The sequence below is a fragment of the Myxine glutinosa genome, chromosome 8 (genome assembly GCF_964187855.1).
Source record: "Myxine glutinosa chromosome 8, kmMyxGlut1.1, whole genome shotgun sequence".
Lineage (NCBI taxonomy): Eukaryota > Metazoa > Chordata > Myxini > Myxiniformes > Myxinidae > Myxine > Myxine glutinosa.
The window spans coordinates 94,172,519-94,199,584 of record NC_136268.1 but is presented as its reverse complement, the minus strand read 5'-3'; the positions used below and the strand labels follow the sequence as shown (position 1 = coordinate 94,199,584).

The window sequence follows — 27,066 nt, the reverse complement described above, 5'->3', positions numbered from 1 at the left end:
AGCAGTTCTGGGTGTTTGTGCCTCCTCTCCGTTGCAGTCATGAGATGATATTGTAATAAGCACGTTTTGCGCATCATCGATGTGCGTGACGATGTGAGAGCGGCGGCGAAATGCCTTCGATGACATGGGTACGTAACTTGTCGAACAATGCTCCTCTTCCTCTTTCTAAAGTGCTGGTTATCGTCAGTGTCGCAATAAGCAAACGTATGCCTTGGTGTTGCACAACATTGTAATGTATCAATGTAAAAAAACATCACATACAAAATATTGGCATGTGTATGGCCTCCACCAAAAATCGCATACAATTAAACACAGGAACTGTACACGCTGGGAATTTTCATCCCATGGATATTAATTCCCAGTGTGTACAGTTCTTAAAGAAAATTTGAATGGAGCACCGTCCGAGTTGTGTGATATGCCTCTGTTCTCGCACCGTTAGCCAAACGGAGGGATTATTCCAATTTATTTCCCTCCATGAGTTTTATATTAACCAAATAGGTCAATGAGAGGGAAATAGCATAAACAGGTGGCACACATCTCTTTACGAATAAGTAATAATTTAATAACGCAACACAGACAATGCCAAATTCAGGACACCAAGACACAATTAATGGATACAAAACATAATACAACGAGAACGGCACTTGGTAGAGCACATAGTCTTGCCTCGGGAGCTCATTCTGAACAACAACAAAAAAAAAAACCATCGTTAACTGAACACGCGACTATTATGGCACACAGCTATTATTGCCCATATACCCGTATCATCCAGGCACCCTATTTATGTCGCATACATTGCCATTATCCATAGCTTCATTGATTTATAGGATATTTAACGACCACTTTTGTGTACAGGTTAAATTGCACCAATTAATGTGGATATTAAAAAAAAAAATTAAACTATAGTTGGCTAGACGATCATTGGATGACGTTTTGTATCATTCAGTTAAGCGGTTCTAAAGAATAACGTTTTTTTACATTCTTATTTTCAATCAAATTTGGCCAACAGACCAAGTGACCGATGACGTGATAAATTTAATTCTTCACTCACATCGGGTCGTAGATCAGATATATGAAGTTTCAGATTTTTCGGATAAGGATTTCAGTTCAACCAATAATGGCTGGAATACCACTTCACCAATGCCATCACCGTTATCACCCTATAGTGAGGACCCTGAGGATGTGAGGACACATGCCAAGTTTCAATTTTTTTGCAATGAGCAGTTTCAGAGAGAAATAAGTCTAATTTGTTGTCCTTTAATCCAACATGGCTGCCATACCATGTGACCAACACCGTCAGAATTATCAAGAAAAAGAACGAGTGAAAGAAAAGAAGGAAAGAAATAAAGGGGAGGAAGAGAGAGAGAAAAAAGACCACTGATAAAAAAGAAAAAGCAAACTAGAACGGCACTCAGTCGACTCGAGAGCAAACCTCCGCCAAGCTGAACAGTTTACGTTTTATATACCACCGATAGGCTGGATATGGATTCGGACCTGAACCAAGAACTAATCGGCTTGTTCTTGGCACCTACCCAACTCATCCACCAAGTGGTCATAACTCAGCCACCACTTTATGAGATATCATGCTATATACAATTTTTACCATTTTGAGCCCTATCACTCACTGGTGAACAATCACTTAGGAAATTTAAAAAGTCTCTGATCCGGATCCAGATTTGGATCTTCACCAAAATCGAATCGATTCATCCTTGTCACACACCCAACTTGTACACCGAGTTTTGTTTGAATCAGTCAACAACTTTTTGAGATATCGTGCTATATATCGGTTTTAGCTCTATCACTCAATGGTGAAGAATCACTTTAAAAGATCATTTTTCTTTTTAGGATAATCTATTTTCATCATAACAAACAACAAACAATTTTAGTGAAAACATAACCTCCATCCACCTTCAGTAGTGGAGGTAGAAAAAGAGCGAGCACAGCTGCGTCACCTTTAATGACATGCCTCACCTTTCAAGGACATAGGCAGGTTTAATTTGCACTGGCAGGATAGATCTTGCCTTTATGCTAACTTGCCTTTTAGGTGTCTAGCCTGGGTTTGAATCCAACCCCCCCAAACCTAACTATAAACTGCCATCCTGTTTCCTTCACATTCAGGATGAGGAATAAATGTGTGCACTGGCCGCTCGATGGACCTTAAAACGGAGGACCTGTCTGCCACCACCAGTCATTGGTGGATGTTATAGATATGTATGATGTCATTTTGAAACAGTATGAAAGTCATTTCCAGCACACTGAACAAGTATCCAAATTCCTTTGAAAATTCACATTCGGTCAAATGTCAGGCTTGGCCGGCCGGTTCTTGAAAGGCCAAAGATATTCCTTGGCTGAGCCCACAAGAAGGTGGGAATAATTGAGGCCATTAAGGAAGAAGTAGAGAAAGAGCGAAAGACAGGTCTGATTTAATGCCTGTTCCATTGCAATTAGATATATAGGCTTTGAATGAAAAAGATAGATTGCTCGAGGAATCTAGTATTTAACTATAGACCGAGAAAACAAAATAAAAGAAAATCAAACATGTTTTTCCTGATCTACCAACCATATTTTGGCCATGTAACCAGAACCCTAGATATGTTTTTGGCCTCACCCTGTATCTCACCTTATTGTACCAATACTCTGGTAATCTGAAGTGTAGGAATTACAGGCAGACAGTTACTCTATGGATTGATGAGCCAAGTGTTTATTTCACAGCACAAATAAACATTGTCAACGATGATCAATTTGGATGAAGTTCCACTGCGGCAATTATTTTTTTTTAATTCTTACCGACCACAATAATGGTAACGTCTCTGGGCACTCATAACACTCAAGCATTAACCTGACAGAAGTGTACTTTGTAAAAATAGCCAAGAGTGGACAGGCGGTCATCTCTTGAGGTTGTAGTTCTGCTGATGGTCCCCCTGATTCCCTGGGAAGCCCCCTGACATGAAATCGAAACATCTAAGACCAAGTGATCCTGTGGACCATCAAGTGGAAGGTCTGTATCAGGTTTTTAGAGCAATCGGTTGTTAAACGAGTGGGGATCCAAATTTTCAGGGGTAGGGATCCCAGCAGGAGTTTGAATGTCTGAACTTCCTCAAGAAGATTCTTAAGAAAGTAGATAGAAGAGTTTGCCAGACAGTTCTTTCGGTGATGGAGAGAGAGAGAGAGTGTTTGAGATTTATCAGGATTGAAATACATATTCTAAGTGTTTGAACTTTTTGTGATTTTTCAAGCTCTGACGATAGGAAAGAAGCTGCAGCCTGCCTTTCTGAAGAATGAGGGATGTCACGCCAGAGGGTGTAGTCATCAGCAAATATATAAAGGGGATTTTCCAGAGAGTCAGAGAGATCATTTATGAAGATCAGAAATATAACTGGGTCCAGAACACTGCCTTGGAGAACTCCAGCCTTGACAGGGAGAGGATATTGTTATGGGAACAGTGTTCAGGGGTAATGGGTGTAATATAGATTAAATATTTCCTTAATGCATGTAAGCACAAGTGTTTGTTTCACAATGTAAACAGAGATCAGCTGTGTCGATGTGTGTCAGACAGCATAAATCGTCCCCCGTCATTGTGCGTGTGTATCTAATCTCTCGGCCATATATCCCACCAATTAACTATCCAATTAACCCCATGGCATCTGTCTGGGTACTTCCCTTTTGATCTGTTTGTCGCCCATGAGGACAGGTACAAAACCACATGGAAAGACGGAGCCAAGCCATTCACCAGTCATCTGGTTAAGACCCAACCAACTTGCAAACCGGGTTGAAACTGGGTGAAAGGTCGTGAAGCCATGATGACGCCACAGATGACATCACTCAAAGGCTGAATGACTTGCAAAATAAATGTGTGAGATGGTCACGTGTACATACAGGGGTGGGATATATAAAGGCATACGTTGAGTTGAGACAGAGGATTGCGGTTGCTGATTGTTGGTTGCCATCTTCAATGGTCAAAAGCTGCCGTTGGGATCGGGGAGATCGAGGTCCAGGAAAAGCTGCGCAGCAACTCGTCGACCCTGAAGGCTTGAGCTGCAACATCTCGTTGGTTACGGTAATCTGACTACTGTCTGCAATGTCTCCCTGGCCTCACATCTCGCTGGCTCCAACGCTCAACCGCTCACCTCGTGGCAAGATTTGTCCTCGTGTCCACCCACGACCCACCGTAACAATATGAAAGGATTCCATTGAGAGCCATAAGCCATGTAAGCCATGTGTGGAATTGGCCTTGGTTGCCATAGGCAGAGAGTTTGGAGGTCAAGGCGGGATGCCAGACTGTATCAAAAGCACAAGATATGTCCAGAGAGATGGCCCTGATCTCATATCTGACTTTGAGGGCCTCCATCCATTGTTGGGTGAGTAGAAGCAGCATGTTCAAAGTGGAGTGACCTGGTCTGAAACCAAATTGGTGATCTGAGATGAGGTTGGTGAAGAAAAGGAAGGATTTCTTATCAACTGCAATGATGGATTTCATGACCTTGCTGATGATTAGAAGTATGCCGTTAGGTCTGTAGTTGAGGGGATCAGTGTATGCATCTTTGTATGTAGTGTAGTGATGTTAGCAGATTTCCAGGCAGATGGAAGATGACCTAGCACAAATGACAGGATGAAAAGGGCAGAAAGAGGATGTTCAAGGGCAGCAGAGCAGGTCTTCAGGACATGTGAGCTGATGCTGTCCAGTCCAATAGCAGAATCAGAATTGAGGGTTGCCAGAAACTTTTCCACCTTCTCAAGTGCAAAAGACACAGAGTCCAGGAGCAGTTAGCTATGACAGGTAAAGATGGGGACCAAATATTTACAAATACACAAACTAAAAAATTAACAGCTTACATAAAATATTGAGAACATTCACAGGAATAAAGTGTACACTTTAAGATACATTTTCACTATGTACTACTAATCCAATTTACTACCAAATGCTTTGTAAAACACAACATTATAGTTCACCGTGGGGCAACACACTGGCAGGCAATAAAGAAAGCATTTCATGTTTCTATCATTAGTATTTCAAACGAGTCCTCCACGATTAAACAAAACTAGAACAATGCGACTGATTCTCCAATATGCCTCCACATCGACCCACAACGGGAAGATGATCACGTTTGTGAAGTTTCGTGTTGATCGGATAAGGTTCGTTTTTCTATCCAAGATGGCTGCCAAACCAAGTGACCTATGACATAATCATTGTCAAACTATATGCAACAGTGCTGCGAGATGATATTTGTACAATTTCGCATCGATAGGGTTAGCGGTTTCATAGATATAATTATTTAATATTTTCCTTCAATCCAATATGGCTGCCAAACCATGTGACCTATGATTTCATAAATTTAATATTTCAATACAAATGGGTCATAGATCATATGCATGGAATTTCAGATTTTTAGGATAAGGAATTCAATTAAAACATTTTTAGCTGGTATACCACTTCACCTATGATGTCATTATCATGCTTTTGTTCCCCATTGGGAGTACTTGACAATGTGCCAAATTTCAAATTTTTCCATTCCGCGGTTTCCGAGAAATAAAATTTAAAAAAACATTTCCTTTTAATCGATACCACGTGACCTATGATGTCACAATTATCATTAAAACATTCTGTATGGGTGTCACTCCTACCCTGAAAGTTTGTCACAATCAGACATATGGTTGCTGAGAAAATCGAGGTGTAGCCCGTACGGACGGACGGACATCCCGAAAACATAATGCCTCCAGCGACTTTGTCGGCGGAGGCATAAAAAAAAATCATCAAAACTAAAATCACTGGTTATATTAATGAAAACGGATTCTGACATTTTTGCCACATAGTAAATCCATGTATTGATAGAAAGAAACGTTTTCCATGTCAATATTCAAGACTTGATTTTCATGCTCTGCGTGTACTCTTTCTCACAAGGGTAAACGACGTTTATTTGTTCCTACCAGAAGCTCCATATAGAGAGGGTTAGGCCGTTGGCTGCTCGATTTTAGAGTGAAAGATTCCTCTGTGTATTAGTGATACTTCGCCTGACATACTTCAAAGGTTCCTTCACTTCATCACAACTGTACTGTTGTGAGAAAATGGAAACATACACGCGCACACACCACACCACATCGGAACACGCACAACATGGGGCCAACAAAAACAACTACCAGGCCACGCCAAAACAAGACACCCATTAATGCTTATTGTTAAACAATTACGTATATATGTAGATGAAGAGAAAGGCACCTCCGAGTGGTTCGTGAGTGTGATGAGAGAATTGTTGTGAATGAATCCCAGTAGTTTGTTCGTGAGTGTGATGAGAGAATTGTTGAGTAAATCCCAGTAGTTTGTTCGTGATTGTAATGAGAGAATTGTTGCGAATGAATCCCAGTAGTTTGTTCATGATTGTAATGAGAGAATTGTTGCGAATGAATCCCAGTAGTTTGTTCGTGAGTGTGATGAGAGAATTGTTGAGTAAATCCCAGTAGTTTGTTCGTGATTGTAATGAGAGAATTGTTGCGAATGAATCCCAGTAGTTTGTTCGTGATTGTAATGAGAGAATTGTTGCGAATGAATCCCAGTAGTTTGTTCATGACTGTAATGAGAGAATTGTTGTGAATGAATCCCAGTAGTTTGTTCATGACTGTAATGAGAGAATTGTTGTGAATGAATCCCAGTAGTTTGTTCATGACTGTAATGAGAGAATTGTTGCGAATGAATCCCAGTAGTTTGTTCATGACTGTAATGAGAGAATTGTTGCGAATGAATCCCAGTAGTTTGTTCATGACTGTAATGAGAGAATTGTTGTGAATGAATCCCAGTAGTTTGTTCGTGAGTGTGATGACAGAATTGTTGAGTGAATCCCAGCAGTTTGTTTGTGATTGTAATGAGAGAATTGTTGGGAATGAATCCCAGTAGTTTGTTCGTGATTGTAATGAGAGAATTGTTGGGAATGAATCCCAGTAGTTTGTTCGTGAATGCGATGTGAGAATTGTTGCAAATTAATCCCAGTAGTTTGTTGGCGAATGTGATGAGAGCATTTAGTGAATCCCAGGAGTTTGTTCGTGAGCGTGATGAGAGATGGTTGAGTGAATCCCAGTAGTTTGTTCGTGAGTGGGATGAGAGAGGACGGTTGAGTGAATCCCAGTAGTTTGTTCATGGGCGTGATGAGAGAATGGTTGAGTGAATCCCAGTAGTTTCTTCGTGAGTGTGATGAGAGAATGGTTGAGTGAATCCCAGTAGTTTGTTCGTGAGTGGGATGAGAGAGGACGGTTGAGTGAATCCCAGTAGTTTGTTCGTGAGTGGGATGAGAGGACGGTTGAGTGAATCCCAGTAGTTTGTTCATGAGTGCGATGAGAGAATGGTTGAGTGAATCCCAGTAGTTTGTTCGTGAGTGTGATGAGAATGGTTGAGTGAATCCCAGTAGTTTGTTCGTGAGTGGGATGAGAGAGGACGGTTGAGTGAATCCCAGTAGTTTGTTCATGGGCGTGATGAGAGAATGGTTGAGTGAATCCCAGTAGTTTGTTCATGGGCGTGATGAGAGAATGGTTGAGTGAATCCCAGTAGTTTGTTCGTGAATGCGATGTGAGAATTGTTGCGAGTGAATCCCAGTAGTTTGTTCGTGAGTGTGATGAGAGAATTGTTGCAAGTGAATCCCAGTAGTTTGTTCGTGAGCGTGATGAGAGAATTGTTGCGAGTGAATCCCAGTAGTTTGTTCGTGAGTGTGATGAGAGAATTGTTGCGAGTGAATCCCTGTGGTGTGTCCGTGATTGTGATGAGAATTGTTGAGCGAATCCTCATGGTTTGTTCATGAGTGTGATGAGAGAATTGTTGAGTGAATCTCGGTGGTTTGTTTGTGAGCATGACAGGAAAATGGTAAAAAGTGGTTGCAGTTGCTCCATTCTTTGAGACAAAAGCACTTCAGATGGTTTGCATTATTTAATTTAGAGAAGATGCTCACTGGCAAGCATACTCTCACAATGGCCCTCCCAGAGTTTTGACCGAATAAAAATTTCTGAATAATTTTCACAGCCATTATGTCCATTATAGACAAAGGTACTCCAAATGCAAAGTAGTTATTCAGTAAAAGACGAAATATATTGCTATCACATTTTAAGGTAGTGTTTGAAGGTTATATCAAAACAAGCAATAGCCTACTACTCATTCCCAACCTCCATTTTAATCAAATAGCACAATTTGCACGTAAGGTCACTATCTAGCATTGCAGTGCTTACAAGATTTCAATAATGACGGAAAAGTGAACAGCAATTGAAACCCTAAAGGGAAACATAAATATACACTCCTGAAGTTTTAACTCTATCTCGGGCAGCCGGTACAATCCACACCTGAGCTTGAGCGTCAAGAGGAAGCGAAGGAGCAACGATGCAGCGAATCTGCGAGCACATCGTGCTCGGCACACTAAAGGCCTCAGGCTGAGCTTTGCAAGGTTGTGGGCCACAAATAAAATAATAAATTGCAAGAGTACCCTTCTGAACCGTCTCTCACTTGCAGCCAGAGGCACTCTCAAAATTACAGTCAGGGATTAATGTAACATCACAGCTCTCTTACTGGTCTTGTTTACACAGTTTCCTCGTCCTCCTTCCCCTCACCCCCCCCCCCACTCTACACCCCCCCCCCCCCCACTCTACACCCCCCCCCCCCCCCACTCCTCCCCCCCTACCCTCCCCCAATTTGGTGTATAGCTGCGTTATCCCAAAATGGCACAAGGGAGAGGGTGACCTTGGTCTGATCATAAGGGGTAAGAGGATGACAAGGGTGACAAGCATTTACAGATGCTGTCATTTCCTTCGTTGATCAATCCTACTATCACTTGCTTTCAAGATTCATCCGTTTTGATTCTTACATCACTCTAAATCTGCATCGTTTATTTCACCACCATTGCTCACTTCCCTGCACTGGTTCAAAAATTAAAAAATTTAAAAAAATAAAGGACTACTACAAAGCACATTTAAATGGTCATCGTCGGAATATTCCTTTCGGCACGAATTTGTGATTATTACCTCCACCACCAAAGGTTGATGGAGGTTATGTTTTCACCCCTGTCTGTCTGTCTGTCTGTTAACAAGATATCTCAAAAAGTTGTGGACGGATTCGGAAGAAATTTGGCAGAGGTGTAGCGTACCTGTATGTGACAAGGACGAAATGATTAGATTTTGGTGAAGATCCGGATCCGGCTAGTAGAATTTTTCAAGTGATTCTTCACCATTGGGAGATGGGGCCAAAAACGATACAAAGCAGGATATCTCAAAAAGTTGTGGACGGATGATTTTGATTAAATGTGATTCTGTGTTGCGATTGTCTGGTCTACTCTGGGGTACAAAACGTAAACTGTTCACCTGGCGGAGGTATGCTCTCTACTAAGTGTCGTTCTAGTAATTAATACATCAGTTAAGGAGAACCATGATCCCTGGTGTTGGGCTAGCGGCTAGGGTGCCGGCTTAGGATCCTAGGATCCTGGGTTCGAATCTCGGTCGATCGCCGAATTAATGCCAGGGGGGTTGACTCAGCCTGTCATCCTTCCGAGGTCGGCTAATTGAGTACCAGTTCACTGGTAATTCCCTGTTTGTCGTTGAAGGCGGCAAAAAGGGTTGGCGTCAGGAAGGGCATCCGGCCGTAAAACATTGCTTCAAAAAGGGGACCAAAAAACAACAACTACCACGGTCCCCGAAAAGGCCAACCCCCGCTTTGCGGGGAAAAATGGCCTCTAAACGGTGGTTTTAGTTAAGGAGAACCATAGTCCAACTTGATGGAAACATGGAGATGACATTATTAACAAGAAAAAGAGCAATCAGATTGCAAACCCTCGCCAGGATGTATTATTAGTGGTTTTTAAGGCTTTTGTGTTAAAACAAATATGGCGGCCGAACCACGTGACCGATGACGTCATCATTATTATTTTTTCTAACCCAATTTATTCCTAGATTATGCTCAAGAAATTTCATCTGATCGGATGAAGTTTTGTGCTTGTCGAATTATGACATCATAATGGAGGCACCTATGACATCATCATTAACATATTTTATTCCCCATGGAGAGTTCTTTACAATGAGCCATGTCTCAATTTTTTATATTCAGCACTTTTGGAGATATAGAGGTGCAAAAATTTTTCGGTTTTTCCAAGTTGGCGGTCAAACCAGTGACCTATGACGTCATAATTATCATTAAAAAATTATACAGGTGGAGTTGCACCTATGGTGAAAATTTCCTGTCAATCGGGCCAACGGTTGCAGAGAAAATCATATTTATTCTGTGCGGACAAACAGACAGACAAACAGACAAAAATGCAATACCCTCTCCTCTGGCGAGGGTAATAACACTTCAGACGTTAAATCAGGAAACAATATCTCAAAAAGTTGTGAACGGATGATCATGTACTACATAAATTTATGTCATGTACTACATAAATGGTTAAATCACGTAAAATAAACCTCTGGGGTGAAACAGCTGTTTAACTGTCGATTCTAACTATGGCAATGTCTATTGTGGTACAGTATTCTCCGTTTAGGTATGTATACGTTTGCACTTGAGAACCAACTGATGTAATATAACATTCACTCAGGATACGGTATATTTTAATTCAATGTTAAATAAGTTTTTTTTTGTTTTTTTTTAAGCAAACATTCAACACAAATCGAGTTGATATTAGCATGGCATTAGCAGTAGTATCAGTGACTGAGGGTGATGGAAGGAGGAAAGGGCCCACCCACCAACTCGACTGTTCAACGTCCAGATCGACCATACTCTGTTACAAATAATCGGTGCAAAGATCGGGGAGGGGTTCTTTTGGATCCTCGGAGTCTTTTGGGTCCTCAGGGTCTTTTAGGTCTTCGGGGACTTTTAATATTTTTGTGTACTTTGGGAAGCTTTTGGGACTTTTGAGTCTTCTTAAAGGGTTTTCAAAGGTCGAAGGAGTCTCAGCAGTCTAAAGAGTTAAAAGATATATTTCAATTGTATATGAAATATGAATGAATGATCGTTTTAAGGCCATTTTTCCCCGCTAGAGCGGGGGTTAGCCTTGCAGGCCCCATGACAATCATGGTTCCCTGTTTGAGGCAATGTTTTTTATGGCCGGATGCCCTTCCTGACGCCAACCCTTGGTCGCCTCTTACAATGCGCAGGGATACGGTGTACCTATTCTAAGCCGGGGTACACACTGTGATCATTCATCCCAGCAAGCATGGTACTCAATTTGCCGACCTCGGAAGGATGACAGGCTGAGTGAACCTCCCTGGTGTTAATTCAGCGATCGACCAGGATTCGAACCGAGGATCCTAGGATCCCAAGCCGGCACCCTAACCACTAAGCCAACACCAGGCTAATATATTTCAATAGTATGTAATATGTAATTAATTAATAGACATGTAATTAATGGACACAAAAAATATGACCGACAAACACACACACACACACACACACACACACACACACACACACACACACACACACACACACACACACACACACACACACACACACACACACACACACACACACACACACACACACACACACACACACACACACACACACACACACACACACACACACACACACACACACACACACACACACACACACACACACACACACACACACAACATCCATTTATAGTAGAAATGTGAAACATAGGGCTCTCCACATTAAAAGAGAGGTTATGTGTAAACCTTGAGATGTTCAACACAATAGAAGCAAAGATGAAACAAGGAATCAAATTTATACAAGTGGAAAGTAGCAAAAGGTCAGTGGACAAGGTATGAATGTGGAAGGGAAGAAAAAGAGACGGATATTCTGTGAAGAGTTGTGTAACAAGGAAAGTGTTAAAAAGGGAATCAAATAGTTTAGAGGTAATATGATGGCCCTCATAGCTGGGATGATTGTGCATCTTTAGAAGGGCATGTTTATTCAGTCTCTGGGTATCCACTTGTTTCTCCCAGTTTGACATTTAAAAAAACAAAAACAATAAAATTAAGTAGATTCGCCATTTTGTTTTTCCCATCTGCACCCATAGCTAATGATATGAGGATCCTGGGTTCACAAGCTGTGTCCAGTGATTATTTATTCTTCATCTACACAGGTCCTTATTGTAACCCATTCAAAGTACACCATTATTTCCTAATGTCCTTGCCCAGAGCATGTATAAGCTCCTCCAAGTCTTTTGACACTAGAAAAAGCATCAACAATATGGTTCTGAGTCCTCTTTTTTTCTTTTTTTCCACTCAGCCTTTGATACTGGAGAGTAGGGCGACAATGTAATAGGCGTGGTAGACTACACAATCATTTATACGCATATATGGCTTGTTCAAAACGTTCCATGAAAGTGATACAATAATTGGCCAAAACATGCCAAACAAACAAAAAAAAAAAACAATCAAATTTCAATCAGGAATGATGTAAAAATACATTTACATATTTTCTAACAAACTGAACACAACACACAAAATACAAATTTGAAAAAATTGGGACAATGCCCCTGGGTGCTCACCTGGAAGAACACCGCAGTATACTACACCGATTAAAGGTATTTTAAATAGTTATCACTGCATTTTAAACCAACTTCAATGATTGCTAGAAGACAGGGCAGCATGTAGAATCATATTAACATAATCGTAAAACTTTCAACAACAAAAAATAAAATAAAATAAAATATTTCGGAGGACAACCACCCTCCCCCCATAGACCCCGACTCTTCTAATAGTGAACAAATATTGGTACAGCACGGGCGTTGAAGGTTGTGATAAAGTTTCATCAGAATTGTGTGTGTAGTTTTGGAGGAGAGAGCAAATACATACATGGCCAAAAGTATGCGTGGACATCCCTTATCATTAGTGGATTCTGCTGTTTCAGCCATGAAACATTAGACTCTGGAGCAGTGGAAACGCGTTCTTTGAAGTGATGAATCACGCTTCACCATCTGGCAGTCCGACAGACGAATCTGCGTTTGGCGGATGCCAGGAGAACGCTATCTGCCCGAATGCATAGTTCCAACTGTAAAGTTTGGTGGCGGAGGAATAATGGTCTGGGGCCGTTTTTCATGGTTATGTCAAGGCCCCTTAGTTCCAGTGAAGGGAAATCTTAACACTACAGCATACAATGACATTCTAGACGATTGTGTGCTTCCAACTTTGTGACAACAGTTTGGGGAAGGCTCTTTCCTGCTTCAGCATGACAATGCCCCTGTGCACAAAGTGAAGTCCATACAGAAACGATTTGTCGAGATTGGTGTGGAAGAACTTCACTGGCCTGCACAGAGCCCTGACCTCAACCCCATGGAACACCTTTGGGATGAAATGGAACGCCGACAGCAAGCCAGGCCTAATCACCCAACATCAGTGCCCGACCTCACTAATACTCTTGTGGCTGAATGGAAGCAAATCCCTACAGCAATGTTCCAACATCTAGTGGAAAGCCTTCCCAGAAGAGTGGAGGCCGTTATAGCAGCAAAGGGGGGCCAACTCCATGTTAATGCCCATGATTTTGGAATGAGATGTTCGACGAGCACATACGGGTGTCCACATACTTTTGGCCATGTAGTGTATCTATTTTAGGTCAAAAACCCCCCACCCCTCTCCGCACACTCCCTTAAAGACTGATTTTCTTAATGCCGTGAACTAACGTTCATGCATCACGGGTGATGAAGATAGTGGTTAAGTTTCATCAAAATTTTGTGCAGTTTCTGAGACTAAAGCAAATACCTATTATGGGGGGCAACCCCCCTCTAACCATAGACACCCTTAGGGCCTGATTTTTTCAATGATGTGAACAAACTTTGGTACAACCCAGGTGATGAAGGTTGTGGTCAAGTTCCTTCGAAATAGTGTGGGTAGTTTCAGAGGAAAAAGCAAATTCATATTTTGGGGGGGGAACGGGCAAACCTGGGCCCACTTTGACCCCCGGTTGTTACCTCCGCCACCAAAGGTGGTTAAGGTTAAGTTTTCACCCGTCTGTCTGTTTGTCCGATTGTGAACAAGATATCTCAAAAAGTTGTGGACGGATTCTGACGAAATTTGCCAGAGATGTAGCGTGTGTGACAAGGACAAAATGATTAGATTTTGTTGAAGATCCGGATTCGGATCCGGCTACTAGAATTTTTTTAAAGTAATTCTTCACCATTGGGAGACAGGGCCAAACCCTATACATAGCAGGATATCTAAAAAAGTTGTGGACGGATTTGGACGAAACTTGGTGGAGATGTTGGGTGTGTGTGACCTGGACGATTCGATTTTGGTGAAGATCTGAATATGGATTCGGATATGAGAGTTATTTAATTTTTAAGTAATTCTTCACCATTGAGTGATAGGGCCAAAACCAACATATAGCAGGATATCTCAAAAAGTTATGGACGGATTTGGACGAAAAACTTTGTGGGAGGTTGGGTGTGTGACAAGGACTAATCGTTTCGATGTTGGTGAAGATCTGAATATGGTTTCGGATAGGATAATTATTTAATTTTCAAGTGATACTTCACCATTGAGAGATCGGGTTAAAAGCGATATATAACATGATATTTAAAAAGGTTATGGACGAGTTATGAATAAACATGGTGGAAGAGTTTGTTAGGTGACAAGAACAAGCCGATTAGATTTTGGTTCAGGTCCGAATCCAGATCCGGCCTATCAGTGGGATACAAAACATCAACTGTTCACCAGACGAAGGTATGCTCTCTACTGAGTGCCGTTCTAGCTGTATGTGTATATATATATATACATACATACATACATACATACATACATACAGAGAGAGAGAGAGAGAGAGAGAGAGAGAGAGAGAGAGAGAGAGCACCGACGTATTATGATGTGCAATGAAACACTTGTATTAATTTTATACTACAACACAAACCAACTTCGTGAGTATAATAACTGGTAACGAACCAAACAAATTGAAAAGAGAATAGCCATTGCTGCAGGAGTAAAAGGACAGACCACACGACTGTATGTAGATTTAAATTATGTAAAATTTATCGTTCAAATGCAGCTATATTGCAACTGCCATTGCAAGGACCCTATGTGAGCATAAGTTGCTGTTCCCATTCTAAGACTCATTAAAATGGAGAGCAAGCTGTATTGGGACACAAAGAGGATTGGGACTCGAGCAGGATCACGTCCTCGTAAGCCAGTTTGCTGCTCAGATTTGCCTCCACGGCTGAGAACAATGCACTTAACATACGTCAGCATCCGTTGCGGCACAGCCCAGCTAAGAGGATCTTTCCATCGACTCCACATGCCTGCTCCCCCTCCCCCAATCCTTCCTCCCACCCACCAACCATTTTTCCTAAAGTACCTCTGTCACACATCCCAGTCCGTTCACGAATAGTTCAGATTCTCTGGAACGTTTAGCGTCAAACATGGCTTACACAGGAGCATTCAATGTGCTTCACTTTTGATGTGGTTTGAATTGATGACTCAAGGCTGAGCTGATATCAAAATGGCAAATACAAAACCGTCATAGTTTAAACAGGTAAGATGACGACAAGGGTGACAAGAAGAATGATGTCCAGAAACAGTGACAGAATAAGGTGGGTTGAGATTTGTAGGGTATAGTAGAAGTCACAAGCACGAAGATTTAGACACTGGTGGCAGCTATAAAATAATACAAACAACTTTTCTCCAAATTTCTTTCTCACTTATGGTTTTGGTTCATATAATGGCTGGAATGGTTAAATATTTATATGCCTGTTGAGGTTGTTTAAAACATTCATCAAATTGTTCAACGTTTGAATGGCTATTCATGGAGGAGATGATTGTGACGCATCGTGTTTTTACATCGCTTGCTAACCCATGTTTTGCGCTTTCTGTAAACATGCTTTCTTCCTTGTGTGGAGCCAAGTGGCAAGTGAATGAACCATATCCCCATTTGAAACCAAGATCAGTGTTTCACAAACTGAAGGAGCTGTGCACAGCTGGTAGGCTGTAGGTAGTAGGTAGTAGGCTGTCACTAGCAGTACTACCACCTGTGCCTTAGGTGCCTTTCGTGGACAATTGGTTTTGCTACAACCTCTTGAAGCAGGTTGTCGTATGGAGGTGTTTGGGGGGGATTTTTTTGCCTTATGATAACTTGCTTTCCTGGTTCTGCAGTGCCCTGCTAGAGGGTAGTGTTGGAGTTAGTGTTCTCACAGGCTTGCCACCCTGAAAGCGAGAAGTCTGAACGCTGATGTGGTGCCCTGAGAGGCTTCCTGATCATCTGGCGAAAAAAAACTCCCCTTCTCTGCCAGTTTGTGATGGGAGCTGGTTTTCAAATTGCTCTTTAAAAGTAATAACATGTTGTTATTATCAATTTTTTTTGTCTTCAAATTCACCATAACTCCCAGGATGAGCTTTTGAAAGTGACTGAACTGGTTATATCTGATTTTTCTAACTGTAGTGGTTGTAGTCACAAAGTATGTGGAAATCTACAAACAACAAGTCAGAAGTCACAAAAACTACAACAACCATGTCAAGTTTAAACTTTAAACAATTCCATCCGCGCCGATCATAATGGCGGAAACACTGACGATCATGGGCTGGCAGGATAACCGAGATGTATGCATACTCACCCCCGAGCTGTCTAGCCTGGGATGAAATCTTGACCCAGCTATAAACTTTCATCCTGGTGTTTCAAAGGCAGGGTGATAAATCAAGGTGTGTGCCGTTCCTCAGATAGAGTTAAACTGTGTCCCGTCTGCAGCGTTCGTTAAATTGCAGTGTCCTCCGTGAAGAGTAGGTGACCTACCAATGACCCAGAAGGTGATCAAAACCCAAAGAAGAAGAAGAACCACCTTTAGAGGCCATTTTTCCCCACAGAGCAGGGGTTGGCCTTTTTCGGGCACCGTGGGTCCCCTTTTTGAAGCAATTTTTTTTACTGCTGGATACCCTTCCTGCCGCCAACCCTGTTGGTCGCCTCTTGCGACACACAGAGAATTACCAGTGAACTGGTACTCAATTTGCCGACCTCGGAAGGATGACAGGCTGAGTCAACCCCCCTGGCATCAATTCAGCGATCGATTGGGATTCAAACCCAGGATCCTAGGATCCCAAGCTGGCACCCTAACCGCTAAGCCAACACCAGACTAAAAAAAATAAAAATAATAAAAAAACCCAAAGAAGAAGAAAAAAAAAGAAAAGAAAAAAAAGAAAGTGCCCCAAAAGAAGGTGACCCAGAAGAAATTACAAGTTCCTGCCCTACCAGGGGTCACTATCAGCGGCCGTCTCCTTGCAAGATCACATGCTAACCTGCAACAATGTGCCGAATATGAAAGAGGCCAACATGCGGATCACAACAATGTGAAACACTGACTGATCTATACTGACCATAACAGTGTAAAACACCACTAACCTGTACGTGCTGATCAAAAGGGAGGTAAAGTACAACTCGAACCAATACCGAGCCGATTACAGTTGCCAGAGAAACGTGAATCAGGAAAGAGCCTTTCGCGGAAATCGTGGCCTCTGCGTGGTTCAGGCATGAGATCAGTGTGCGCACTGCACGGGGTGGGTGTGCTTGTTATACCAAGAATAAGGTGCAGTTACGAGGACAGGGTTAGGGAGCGAGGATCCTGGCACTCGCAGTGTGGAGAACAGGACAGCACAGCAGCCGAAAGGTTACAGTGGGCAAAATAATGGGCGACAAGAGAGGGAGAGAGATGGGGGTAGGGAGGGGGTCAGGAGAGGAAAGCAAGGGGGTTGTGGGCAGGACGTAGCAAACTGTGAACCACACTCTGTACTTTGGCTTCAGTTCTAAAACATTCCTGTACTCCACGAGGCATCACGTCGGACACGAATACCAGGTACACACCCCCGCACCTTCACTTTTACAGAAGGAACACTACCGTCTGACTACCGTCTGACCTCCCTCCCCCCCCCCTGCACATATTGCTCCCCACAACACAAAATTGCTTCCCCGCAAAATGCAACATGGGTTGAGAGACCATAGAGTTGTGTGCTTTGGGTAAAAGCAAGCCGGGAGCGGAACTACGGGTAGTGAACACCTGAAAATGTGGACAATGCACACAGAGTGGTCGTCATCTCATGGGGGTGTCCGCCTTGACATATCAGCAGGAAGCATCAGGAGGGACAAGAGATGCAGGACATTGCATTGTGACACTTTGTAACATTTAATACATCAACAAAACGTTTTCTCTTCAGCAAAATGGTATTGAATGCCAAGTCCAAGGAAACACAATTACGAAAAACAAACTTGTATATGATATATTCACAATTTACCAAAATGTGGCCACAAGGGCCAAACCTGCACGATCCGGTGATAAATAATAATAATAATATTTTCACAAGCATCCACTGATCCATCCACCAAGACTGCTTTACTCCCATTCACCATAGAGTGCACAGTGTCAGAGCACAGCACATATAAAAGCACAGACATTATGATCCAGAACCGTTACTTTCCTGCCCAAGGCCGCGTCATATTCGATCAGGGGCCGCGGGCTTCAGCGAGTTCCGACATCAATAGAACACTTAACTGGATATCATAGTCCACTCAGTGAGGGAACTTGTGTACCCGATTCGTTCACACCATGTACCGCTCAACCACACACCACCACCACAAATACCAAACACGTATTCAACTATCGTTCCGTGTCACTTTCCCACCGCTCGCAGTTACGACTCGTAATATTTGTGATTTGTACGGACCGTGCCACTCCATGTACATGGGAACGCACACGGGAAGGCACACCGTGCCGCTCCATGCACACGGGAACGCACACCGTGCCGCTCCATGTACACGGGAACGCACAAGGGAACGCACACCGTACCGCTCCATGCACACAGGAACGCACCCCGTGCCGCTCCATGTACACGGGAACGCACACCGTGCCACTCCATGTACACGGGAACGCACACCGTGCCGCTCCATGCACACGGGAACGCACACCGTGCCGCTCCATGCACACGGGAACGCACACCGTGCCGCTCCATGCACACGGGAACGCACACCGTGCCGCTCCATGCAGACAGCAACGCACACCGTGCCGCTCCGTGCACACGGGAACGCACCCCGTGCCGCTCCGTGCACACGGGAACGCACACCGTGCCGCTCCATGCACACGGGAACGCACACCGTGCCGCTCCGTGCACACGGGAACGCACACCGTGCCGCTCCGTGCACACGGGAACGCACACCGTGCCGCTCCGTGCACACGGGAACGCACACCGTGCCGCTCCGTGCACACGGGAACGCACACCGTGCCGCTCCGTGCACACGGGAACGCACACCGTGCCGCTCCGTGCACACGGGAACGCACACCGTGCCGCTCCGTGCACACGGGAACGCACACCGTGCCGCTTCGTGCACACGGGAACGCACACCGTGCCGCTGCGTGCACACGGGAACGCACACCGTGCCGCTCCACGCACACGGGAACGCACACCGTGCCACTCCGTGCACACGGGAACGCACACCGTGCCGCTGCGTGCACACGGGAACGCACACCGTGCCGCTGCGTGCACACGGGAACGCACACCGTGCCGCTGCGTGCACACGGGAACGCACACCGTGCCGCTCCACGCACACCAGAACGCACACCATGCCGCTCCACGCACACGGGAACGCACACCATGCCGCTCCACGCACACGGGAACGCACACCATGCCGCTCCACGCACACGGGAACGCACACCATGCCGCTCCACGCACACGGGAACGCACACCATGCCGCTCCACGCACACGGGAACGCACACCGTGCCGCTCCATGCACACGTTACAGCAATCAGAGTTTTAAACCAAGAGAATGTGCGAGATACAGGTGTACAGGAGAATGTGCGAGATACAGGTGTACAATGCGCTGGCGAGCAAACCATACACAACCGTCCAAACAAAAGGGCGTACAGAGCCGTCTGAGGCGTACATGTAGCCACTTACCTGTTTTCTCCTTAATCTCGCAGAGAACGCTGAACAGGGCAGGTTTCATCCGGTGGCAGTTGAGCGCGTGCTTTCTGTAAGGTAATCAAACAGTAAAGGTGACTGGTTACATTGGAAGTACCGCGTTTACTCCAACAATGCATTTTACATGGCACAGCACCTGGAACAACGAATACAGGTGCCAACGATTGGGGCAACGTGAAGCTTCGTGACAAACAGGCACCGGACAGGTGGACCGCAAAATCCAATGCACCAAAGCACGGACACATCATGGAGCTACGGACAGATGAAGTGCGGACACCTTTGGGACATCTAACGAAGGAAGCCCGGACACGTCACAGAATGGAAAGGGCGTCCACTCCGAGTCCGAGTCTGCGAGGTCGACGGTTCCAAACCTGAATTCATACCAAAGGGTAGCGCACAAACAACCATAAGTTGGCAACCATTACACAGGCTTGATGGGCCTAATGTAATAGTCCCGTGTGAGGGAGCTCATGTCAAACTAAAGGATGACCTCAATGAACCTCACGAAAAGAGCACGGACTCCTCGCGAAAAGAGCACGGACGCCTCACGAAAAGAGCACGGACGCCTCACGAAAAGAGCACGGACGCCTCACGAAAAGAGCACGCGCGCCTCACGAAAAGAGCACGCGCGCCTCACGAAAAGAGCACGGACGCCTCACGAAAAGAGCACGGACGCCTCAAGAAAAGAGCACTGACGCCTCACGAAAAGAGCACGGCCGCCTCACGAAGAGCACGGACGCCTCACGAAAATAGCACGGCCGCCTCACGGAGCACGGACGCCTCACGAAGAGCATGGACGCCTCACGAAGAGCATGGACGCCTCACGAAGAGCACGGACGCCTCACGAAAAGAGCACGGACGCCTCACATAAATATCATGAATGCCTCACAGAAATATCATGAACGCCTCTCTAAAAGAGCATGAACGCCTCACTAAAAGAGCATGAACGCCTCACTAAAAGAGCACGAACAACTCACGGAAATATCACGAACACCTCACGGAGATAGCACGAACACCTCACAGAAAGAGGCCGGACACCTCACAGAAAGAGGCCGGACACCTCAATGAAAGATCACGGACACCTCAATGAAAGAGCACGGACACCTCAATGAAAGAGCACGGACACCTCAATGAAAGAGCACGGACACCTCAATGAAAGAGCACGGACACCTCAATGAAAGAGCACGGACACCTCAATGAAAGAGCACGGACACCTCAATGAAAGAGCACGGACACCTCGCTGAAAGAGCACCGACACCTCGCTGAAAGAGCACGGACACCTCGCTGAAAGAGCACGGACACCTCGCTGAAAGAGCACGGACACCTCGCTGAAAGAGCACGGACACCTCGCTGAAAGAGCACGGACACCTCGCTGAAAGAGCACGGACACCTCACTGAAAGAGCACGGACACCTCACTGAAAGAGCACGGACACCTCACTGAAAGAGCACGGACACCTCACTGAAAGAGCACGGACACCTCACTGAAAGAGCACGGACACCTCACTGAAAGAGCACGGACACCTCACTGAAAGAGCACGGACACCTCACTGAAAGAGCACGGACACCTCACTGAAAGAGCACGGACACCTCACTGAAAGAGCACGGACACCTCACTGAAAGAGCACGGACACCTCACTGAAAGAGCACGGACACCTCACTGAAAGAGCACGGACAACTCACCGAAAGAGCACGGACAACTCACCGAAAGAGCACGGACCCCTCTGAAAGAGCACGGACCCCTCTGAAAGAGCACGGACCCCTCTGAAAGAGCACGGACCCCTCACTGAAAGAGCACGGACCCCTCACTGAAAGAGCACGGACACCTCACTGAAAGAGCACGGACACCTCACTGAAAGAGCACGGACACCTCACTGAAAGAGCACGGACACCTCACTGAGCACGAACAGAGTGAACCATTTCGTTGTTATGATGGACCACGATCTGTTTGCTGTCGCCTGTGGGATGGAATTCAAGTCTCGGGATTCGCACTCCGGGTGTGGATATATATACGGGAGAAACCGCGAGCACGTCCACTCGTACCATGGTACCTACGTCGACACGTGGAGACTCGGCAACTCGACAACATACCTTCCATGGACGGGCCGAAGATTCCCCTCGAAGTTTGAACCGAGTGAGTGTGAAACTGAAAGATTGGTTCCCGTGGACGAGGATGAGCCAAAACATAACCCCGGGGTGGACCCGGACCGGCGAAACCCCGTGGTGGACCTGGACCGGCGAAACCCCGTGGTGGACCTGGACCGGCGAAACCCCGTGGTGGACCTGGACCGGCGAAACCCCGTGGTGGACCTGGACCGGCGAAACCCCGTGGTGGACCTGGACCGGCGAAACCCCGTGGTGGACCCGGACCGGCGAAACCCCGTGGTGGACCTGGACCTAAACGGTGGACCTGGACCTGGACCAGCAAAACCCCGTGGTGGACCTGGACCTAAACGGTGGACCTGGACCTGGACCAGCGAAACCCCGTGGTGGACCTGGACCAGCGAAACCCAGTGGTGGACCTGGACCAGCGAAACCCAGTGGTGGACCTGGACCAGCGAAACCCAGTGGTGGACCTGGACCAGCGAAACCCAGTGGTGGACCTGGACCAGCGAAACCCAGTGGTGGACCTGGACCAGCGAAACCCAGTGGTGGACCTGGACCAGCGAAACCCAGTGGTGGACCTGGACCAGCGAAACCCAGTGGTGGACCTGGACCAGCGAAACCCAGTGGTGGACCTGGACCAGCGAAACCCAGTGGTGGACCTGGACCAGCGAAACCCAGTGGTGGACCTGGACCAGCGAAACCCAGTGGTGGACCTGGACCAGCGAAACCCAGTGGTGGACCTGGACCAGCGAAACCCAGTGGTGGACCTGGACCAGCGAAACCCAGTGGTGGACCTGGACCAGCGAAACCCAGTGGTGGACCTGGACCAGCGAAACCCAGTGGTGGACCTGGACCAGCGAAACCCAGTGGTGGACCTGGACCAGCGAAACCCAGTGGTGGACCTGGACCAGCGAAACCCGTGGTGGACCTGGACCAGCGAAACCCCGTGGTGGACCTGGACCTAAACGGTGGACCTGGACCTGGACCTGGACCTCGACCAGCGAAACCCCGTGGTGGACCTGGACCAGCGAAACCCAGTGGTGGACCTGGACCTAAACGGTGGACCTGGACCAGCGAAACCCCGTGGTGGACCTGGACCTGGACCAGCGAAACCCCGTGGTGGACCTGGACCAGCGAAACCCCGTGGTGGACCTGGACCTGGACCAGCGAAACCCCGTGGTGGACCTGGACCTGGACCAGCGAAACCCAGTGGTGGACCTGGACCAGCGAAACCCGTGGTGGACCTGGACCAGCGAAACCCGGTGGTGGACCTGGACCTAAACGGTGGACCTGGACCAGCGAAACCCCGTGGTGGACCTGGACCTGCGATACTCTGTTGTCACCGAGACGGCGTCGGTCGAACTATGGAGGTAAAGGCGGGAAAGCGATGCGCGCGGAGTTTGTTTTCAGCGACCAACAGCAACGCCAGTCTCCTCACATGTCCGGTTTGTCGTTGTGGTAATCGACTAATCCTCGGACATTGTACACGTACAGACAAACCACTTCGACGTGTACATTGCGACGCACTCACCGGCACCGCCTTCAGACTCAGGTCGTAAACACCGAGTTTGTATACCGTATGATAGACGGCTTGTACGTCCACCACAGATCGACAACGATGTCTCTGTACGGTACGGACGTGTGCCGTGATCGACACGCGAGCTCGCGTACAGTGCGCACTGTACACTCATAGAACCCTGGGCCATCCTTCGACGCGTACTACACAGAGTAAGGGACGGACAAAGAAACGACGTGTACAGACAGCAATGTAGACGGGCAGACATTATTACATATTAGTGAAGAAGGATTTATTGATCGTCAGGACAGGAAGCGGAGGGACAAAGATGAGATGATGTATTGTGACAATGCGGCCACGGGAGGCCGTGACTGTGAGAGATACAAACAAAGACAAAACTGGGACACGGGACTCACCTGGCCTGAGCCTCGTCAAGACTCTGGTCAGTGATGGTCATGATCTGCTGCAGGATGTCCCCGATGTCTTGTTTCCCACCCGCAGGCCCCCCGGATCCCGGGCCGTCCACCCCGTCTACGGAGGAAGCGGACAGGTGCTGGTGCGAGAGGCCAACGGCGGCCATGCCACTCATCCCGATGGCGAGGGACGACATGAGACGGCCCTGGTCGTCCATCATGCACGGGCGGTGAGGAGGGGTGGAGGAGGTGGAGGGGGGGTACGAGGGATGGAGGGAGGGAAGAATGGAGCGCACAGACACAGACAGCTCAATGGACAGACAGAAAGATGCGAGGGAATGGGAGCAGAGGAGCCTTCATCGGCCTTAGGATCGAGAGGAAGGGAATGAAGCGAATGAAAGAAGATTCCGCTCCCGGCGTAGCAAGTCCGGTGATCCCGCTGGAGTGGAACGAGGGGTCGGGATCACTGGCCGGGAAGGGGGCGACGTGGGGGGGTGGGAGGGGTCGAGCCTGTTTCCGTGAGTTCAAGCCCCGGTCCAGATGATGGAACACGAGAAGGGGGATCGTCACAGACAGAGAGCGCTTCCAGGATCGAAGAATCGCCGCCGATGAGCGAGACGAAGCGCCTGCCGATCCCCGCTCCCGACACCGCAAACTTGACCCGGAGTGCTCGGCCGGCCCCCTAGTCGCTCGGCGTTGACCAATAAGAAACCCTGTTTGGGTGCTGGCTCCGCCCATCAGTCATTGATTGACAAAGCTTAGCCACGCCTATCGTTATTCCCTGCCACTTTTTTCGTTTTGTTATCCTTAAACCTCCATTAATAATTCATTGCTAATCTTTCCTTAAACGTGTAAATTTATTCATATATTCGGAGATACGCGAAGCTATATATAAAGAATATTAGCACACGAATTTACGAGCTGTTGACTTGTGTGGAACGTTATCGATAAAAGAAGATAATTGCCGTTTGTACCGCTTTGCTGGAGCCTCGCAGGGTAAAAATGGCGGGAGAAAAGTAATAAAGCGCGCTGTGATAAGGTCAAAATGCCGCACGTTGCGTCTCGCTGAGTGCGTGGACAGGGCTCAGTGCAGGAGTCATTGGCTGCCGCCTGGAGATGGGAAGTTTGTTAGTGGGCGGAGTCACATTCCAGCTCTTGCAGAAGGGCGTGAACGCTCACCCGAAGCACGATTCGCTGCCGAAGTGATGACGTAATTTGTTTGGGAAGGAGAACGGGAACTCATAGCGGGGGCTCGGTCTATGCTTGTGTGTGATGCTTAGGATGGGACTCTGGCTCGTTCAGCGGATATAAAACGGGGATGCGATCCGGTTGCAAAGGTGAAGACAGGAAATAAGGAAGAACGCAAGGAAAACATCATCCCATTGGAATATCAAATCACGTGCAGGATTTTAATTATCTTAACCCTAACTGGACTGAGAGCCCCTCCCCTCTCCCCCTCCACATTTTTCGCAATCACTGGGGATTTCGAATTATCCTATCAGGACTTTTTTCTCTTGGGTCTTGCGCACATTTTGATACCACGTACGTCCAAATCGGACTTATCGATCAGATGTCACGTGACAATTAGTAGTCACGTGTCTTTAAAAAAAACTCCAATTAGGCACTGATGGTGTAAATTAATTGGCCTGGAATTTATTATGAGTGTTTAGTATGTTGTCTAAGACGTGCTGATCGAATAATTATAGAACCATATAATTTGACGAAATAACACGTTATGAAAAAAATAATTTTACCATCTCGTTCATCACGTGATGATTTTCAACTTAATTAAAATAAATTTCATAATTGTTCATAATTAAATTTTCAACTTAATTTATATATATATATGTACGACAGTCGTGGTCAAAATATTGGCACCCTTGCACTTTTTTCAAATAACTCACAATGTCCTCCAAATTAAGTTGAAATTGACGAAAGTATTTGGTCTCCACAATTCTATTTTTCACTGTTAATATTACAGAACCTTTGTTTTTGATTCAGAACTTGATGTATCCTTTTAAATCAGAAAATAAAAAGAAACGGCATTAACAAAATTATTGACACCCTCAACTTAATATTTGTCAGCACAGACTTTGGACAAAATAACTGCAGTCAAGCGCTTCCTATAGCCATGAATGAGCTTCCTACACCTCTCTACTGGCAGTTTGGCCCACTCTTCCTGTGCAAACTGCTCCAGTTCTCCCAGATTTGAGGGGTGCCTTCTCCCAACTGCTGTTTTCAAATCTCCCCACAGGTGTTCAATGCGATTTAGATCTGGACTCATTGCTGGCCAGATTTAGTCCAGCATTTTGTCTTGAACCATTCCTGGGTGCTTTTTGAAGTGTGTTTGGGGTCATTTTGATTTCATTTTGTGTCATTTTGTGCTTGTCAAAGTGGACATCTCTCTGACCATTCTCAGAGAGCCTCCTCAGCGTCGACGAGTCTGGCATTTCACTCAGGCCAACTGGCACGGTCTTCAAGCAGCCATCAATCATCTGGACTGGTCTCCCATCTCTACCGCCTCTGACATCAACTCATCCTGGGAATTCTTTCAAAGTAAATTGCTCTCTCTCTCATGCACAGATTTATCCCATCTCGTCTTCAGTTGTCATACCCTTCCTCCCGTCCATGGTACACGGAATCTTGTGGTGAGGCTGTTGCCCTGAAACAACTTGCTTTAGTCTCCTGGAAAGCAAATCCAACGGAAGGAAATCTCATTTCCTTTCACAAAGCCCAAAACAAGTGTGTGTCCACCCTCAGGAGAGCCAGGAAACAATATCTCACCGTTCTCAAGACCGAACTCTCTTATCTGTCTCCCTCTTCCAAATCCTGGTGGCATCTGGTCAAATCTGTTTCTGGTGTTTGTACCCCCTCCATCCCCTCCCTCACCTCAAACGGCTTAACGGCTGACTCCGCATGTGAAAAAGCTGAATGCCTCAACTCTGTGTTTGCCTCTAAATCTTGTGTCCCAAACCCATCCCTCTCTGTACCCACCGTACCCAGTCGTACCCAGCTGCTTCTGGACTCTGTGTCCTTTCCTCCTGACAAGGTGGAAATGTTTCTGTCAACCCTCGACTCTGATTCTGCAACTGGTCCTGACGGCATCAGCCCACGGGTCCTAAAATCATGTTCTTCTGCTCTTTCACTCCCTCTTTCTGTTCTCTTCACC

The 27,066-nt window shown here is 46.2% G+C and overlaps 1 protein-coding gene across 4 annotated transcripts in view; it reads right to left on the bottom strand.

Moving 5' to 3' along the window:
- The window catches only part of LOC137432724 (pre-B-cell leukemia transcription factor 1), a 209,598-nt gene extending 185,033 nt beyond the window's left edge, over positions 1 to 24,565 (bottom strand). For 2 of the 4 annotated variants that reach the window (XM_068124859.2, XM_078783549.1), the window contains exons 1-2: positions 23,901 to 24,560; positions 19,841 to 19,914 (exon numbers count right to left, since the gene is read on the bottom strand). In XM_068124859.2, the coding sequence (XP_067980960.1) occupies positions 19,841 to 19,914; positions 23,901 to 24,118 (292 nt within the window). In that variant the 5' untranslated portion in view covers positions 24,119 to 24,560. Of the gene's footprint in view, positions 1 to 19,840; positions 19,915 to 23,900 lie in introns of all 4 variants that reach the window. The other 2 variants (XM_068124860.2, XM_068124861.2) reach the window with 2 other exon arrangements.
- Positions 24,566 to 27,066: the final 2,501 nt, after the last annotated feature.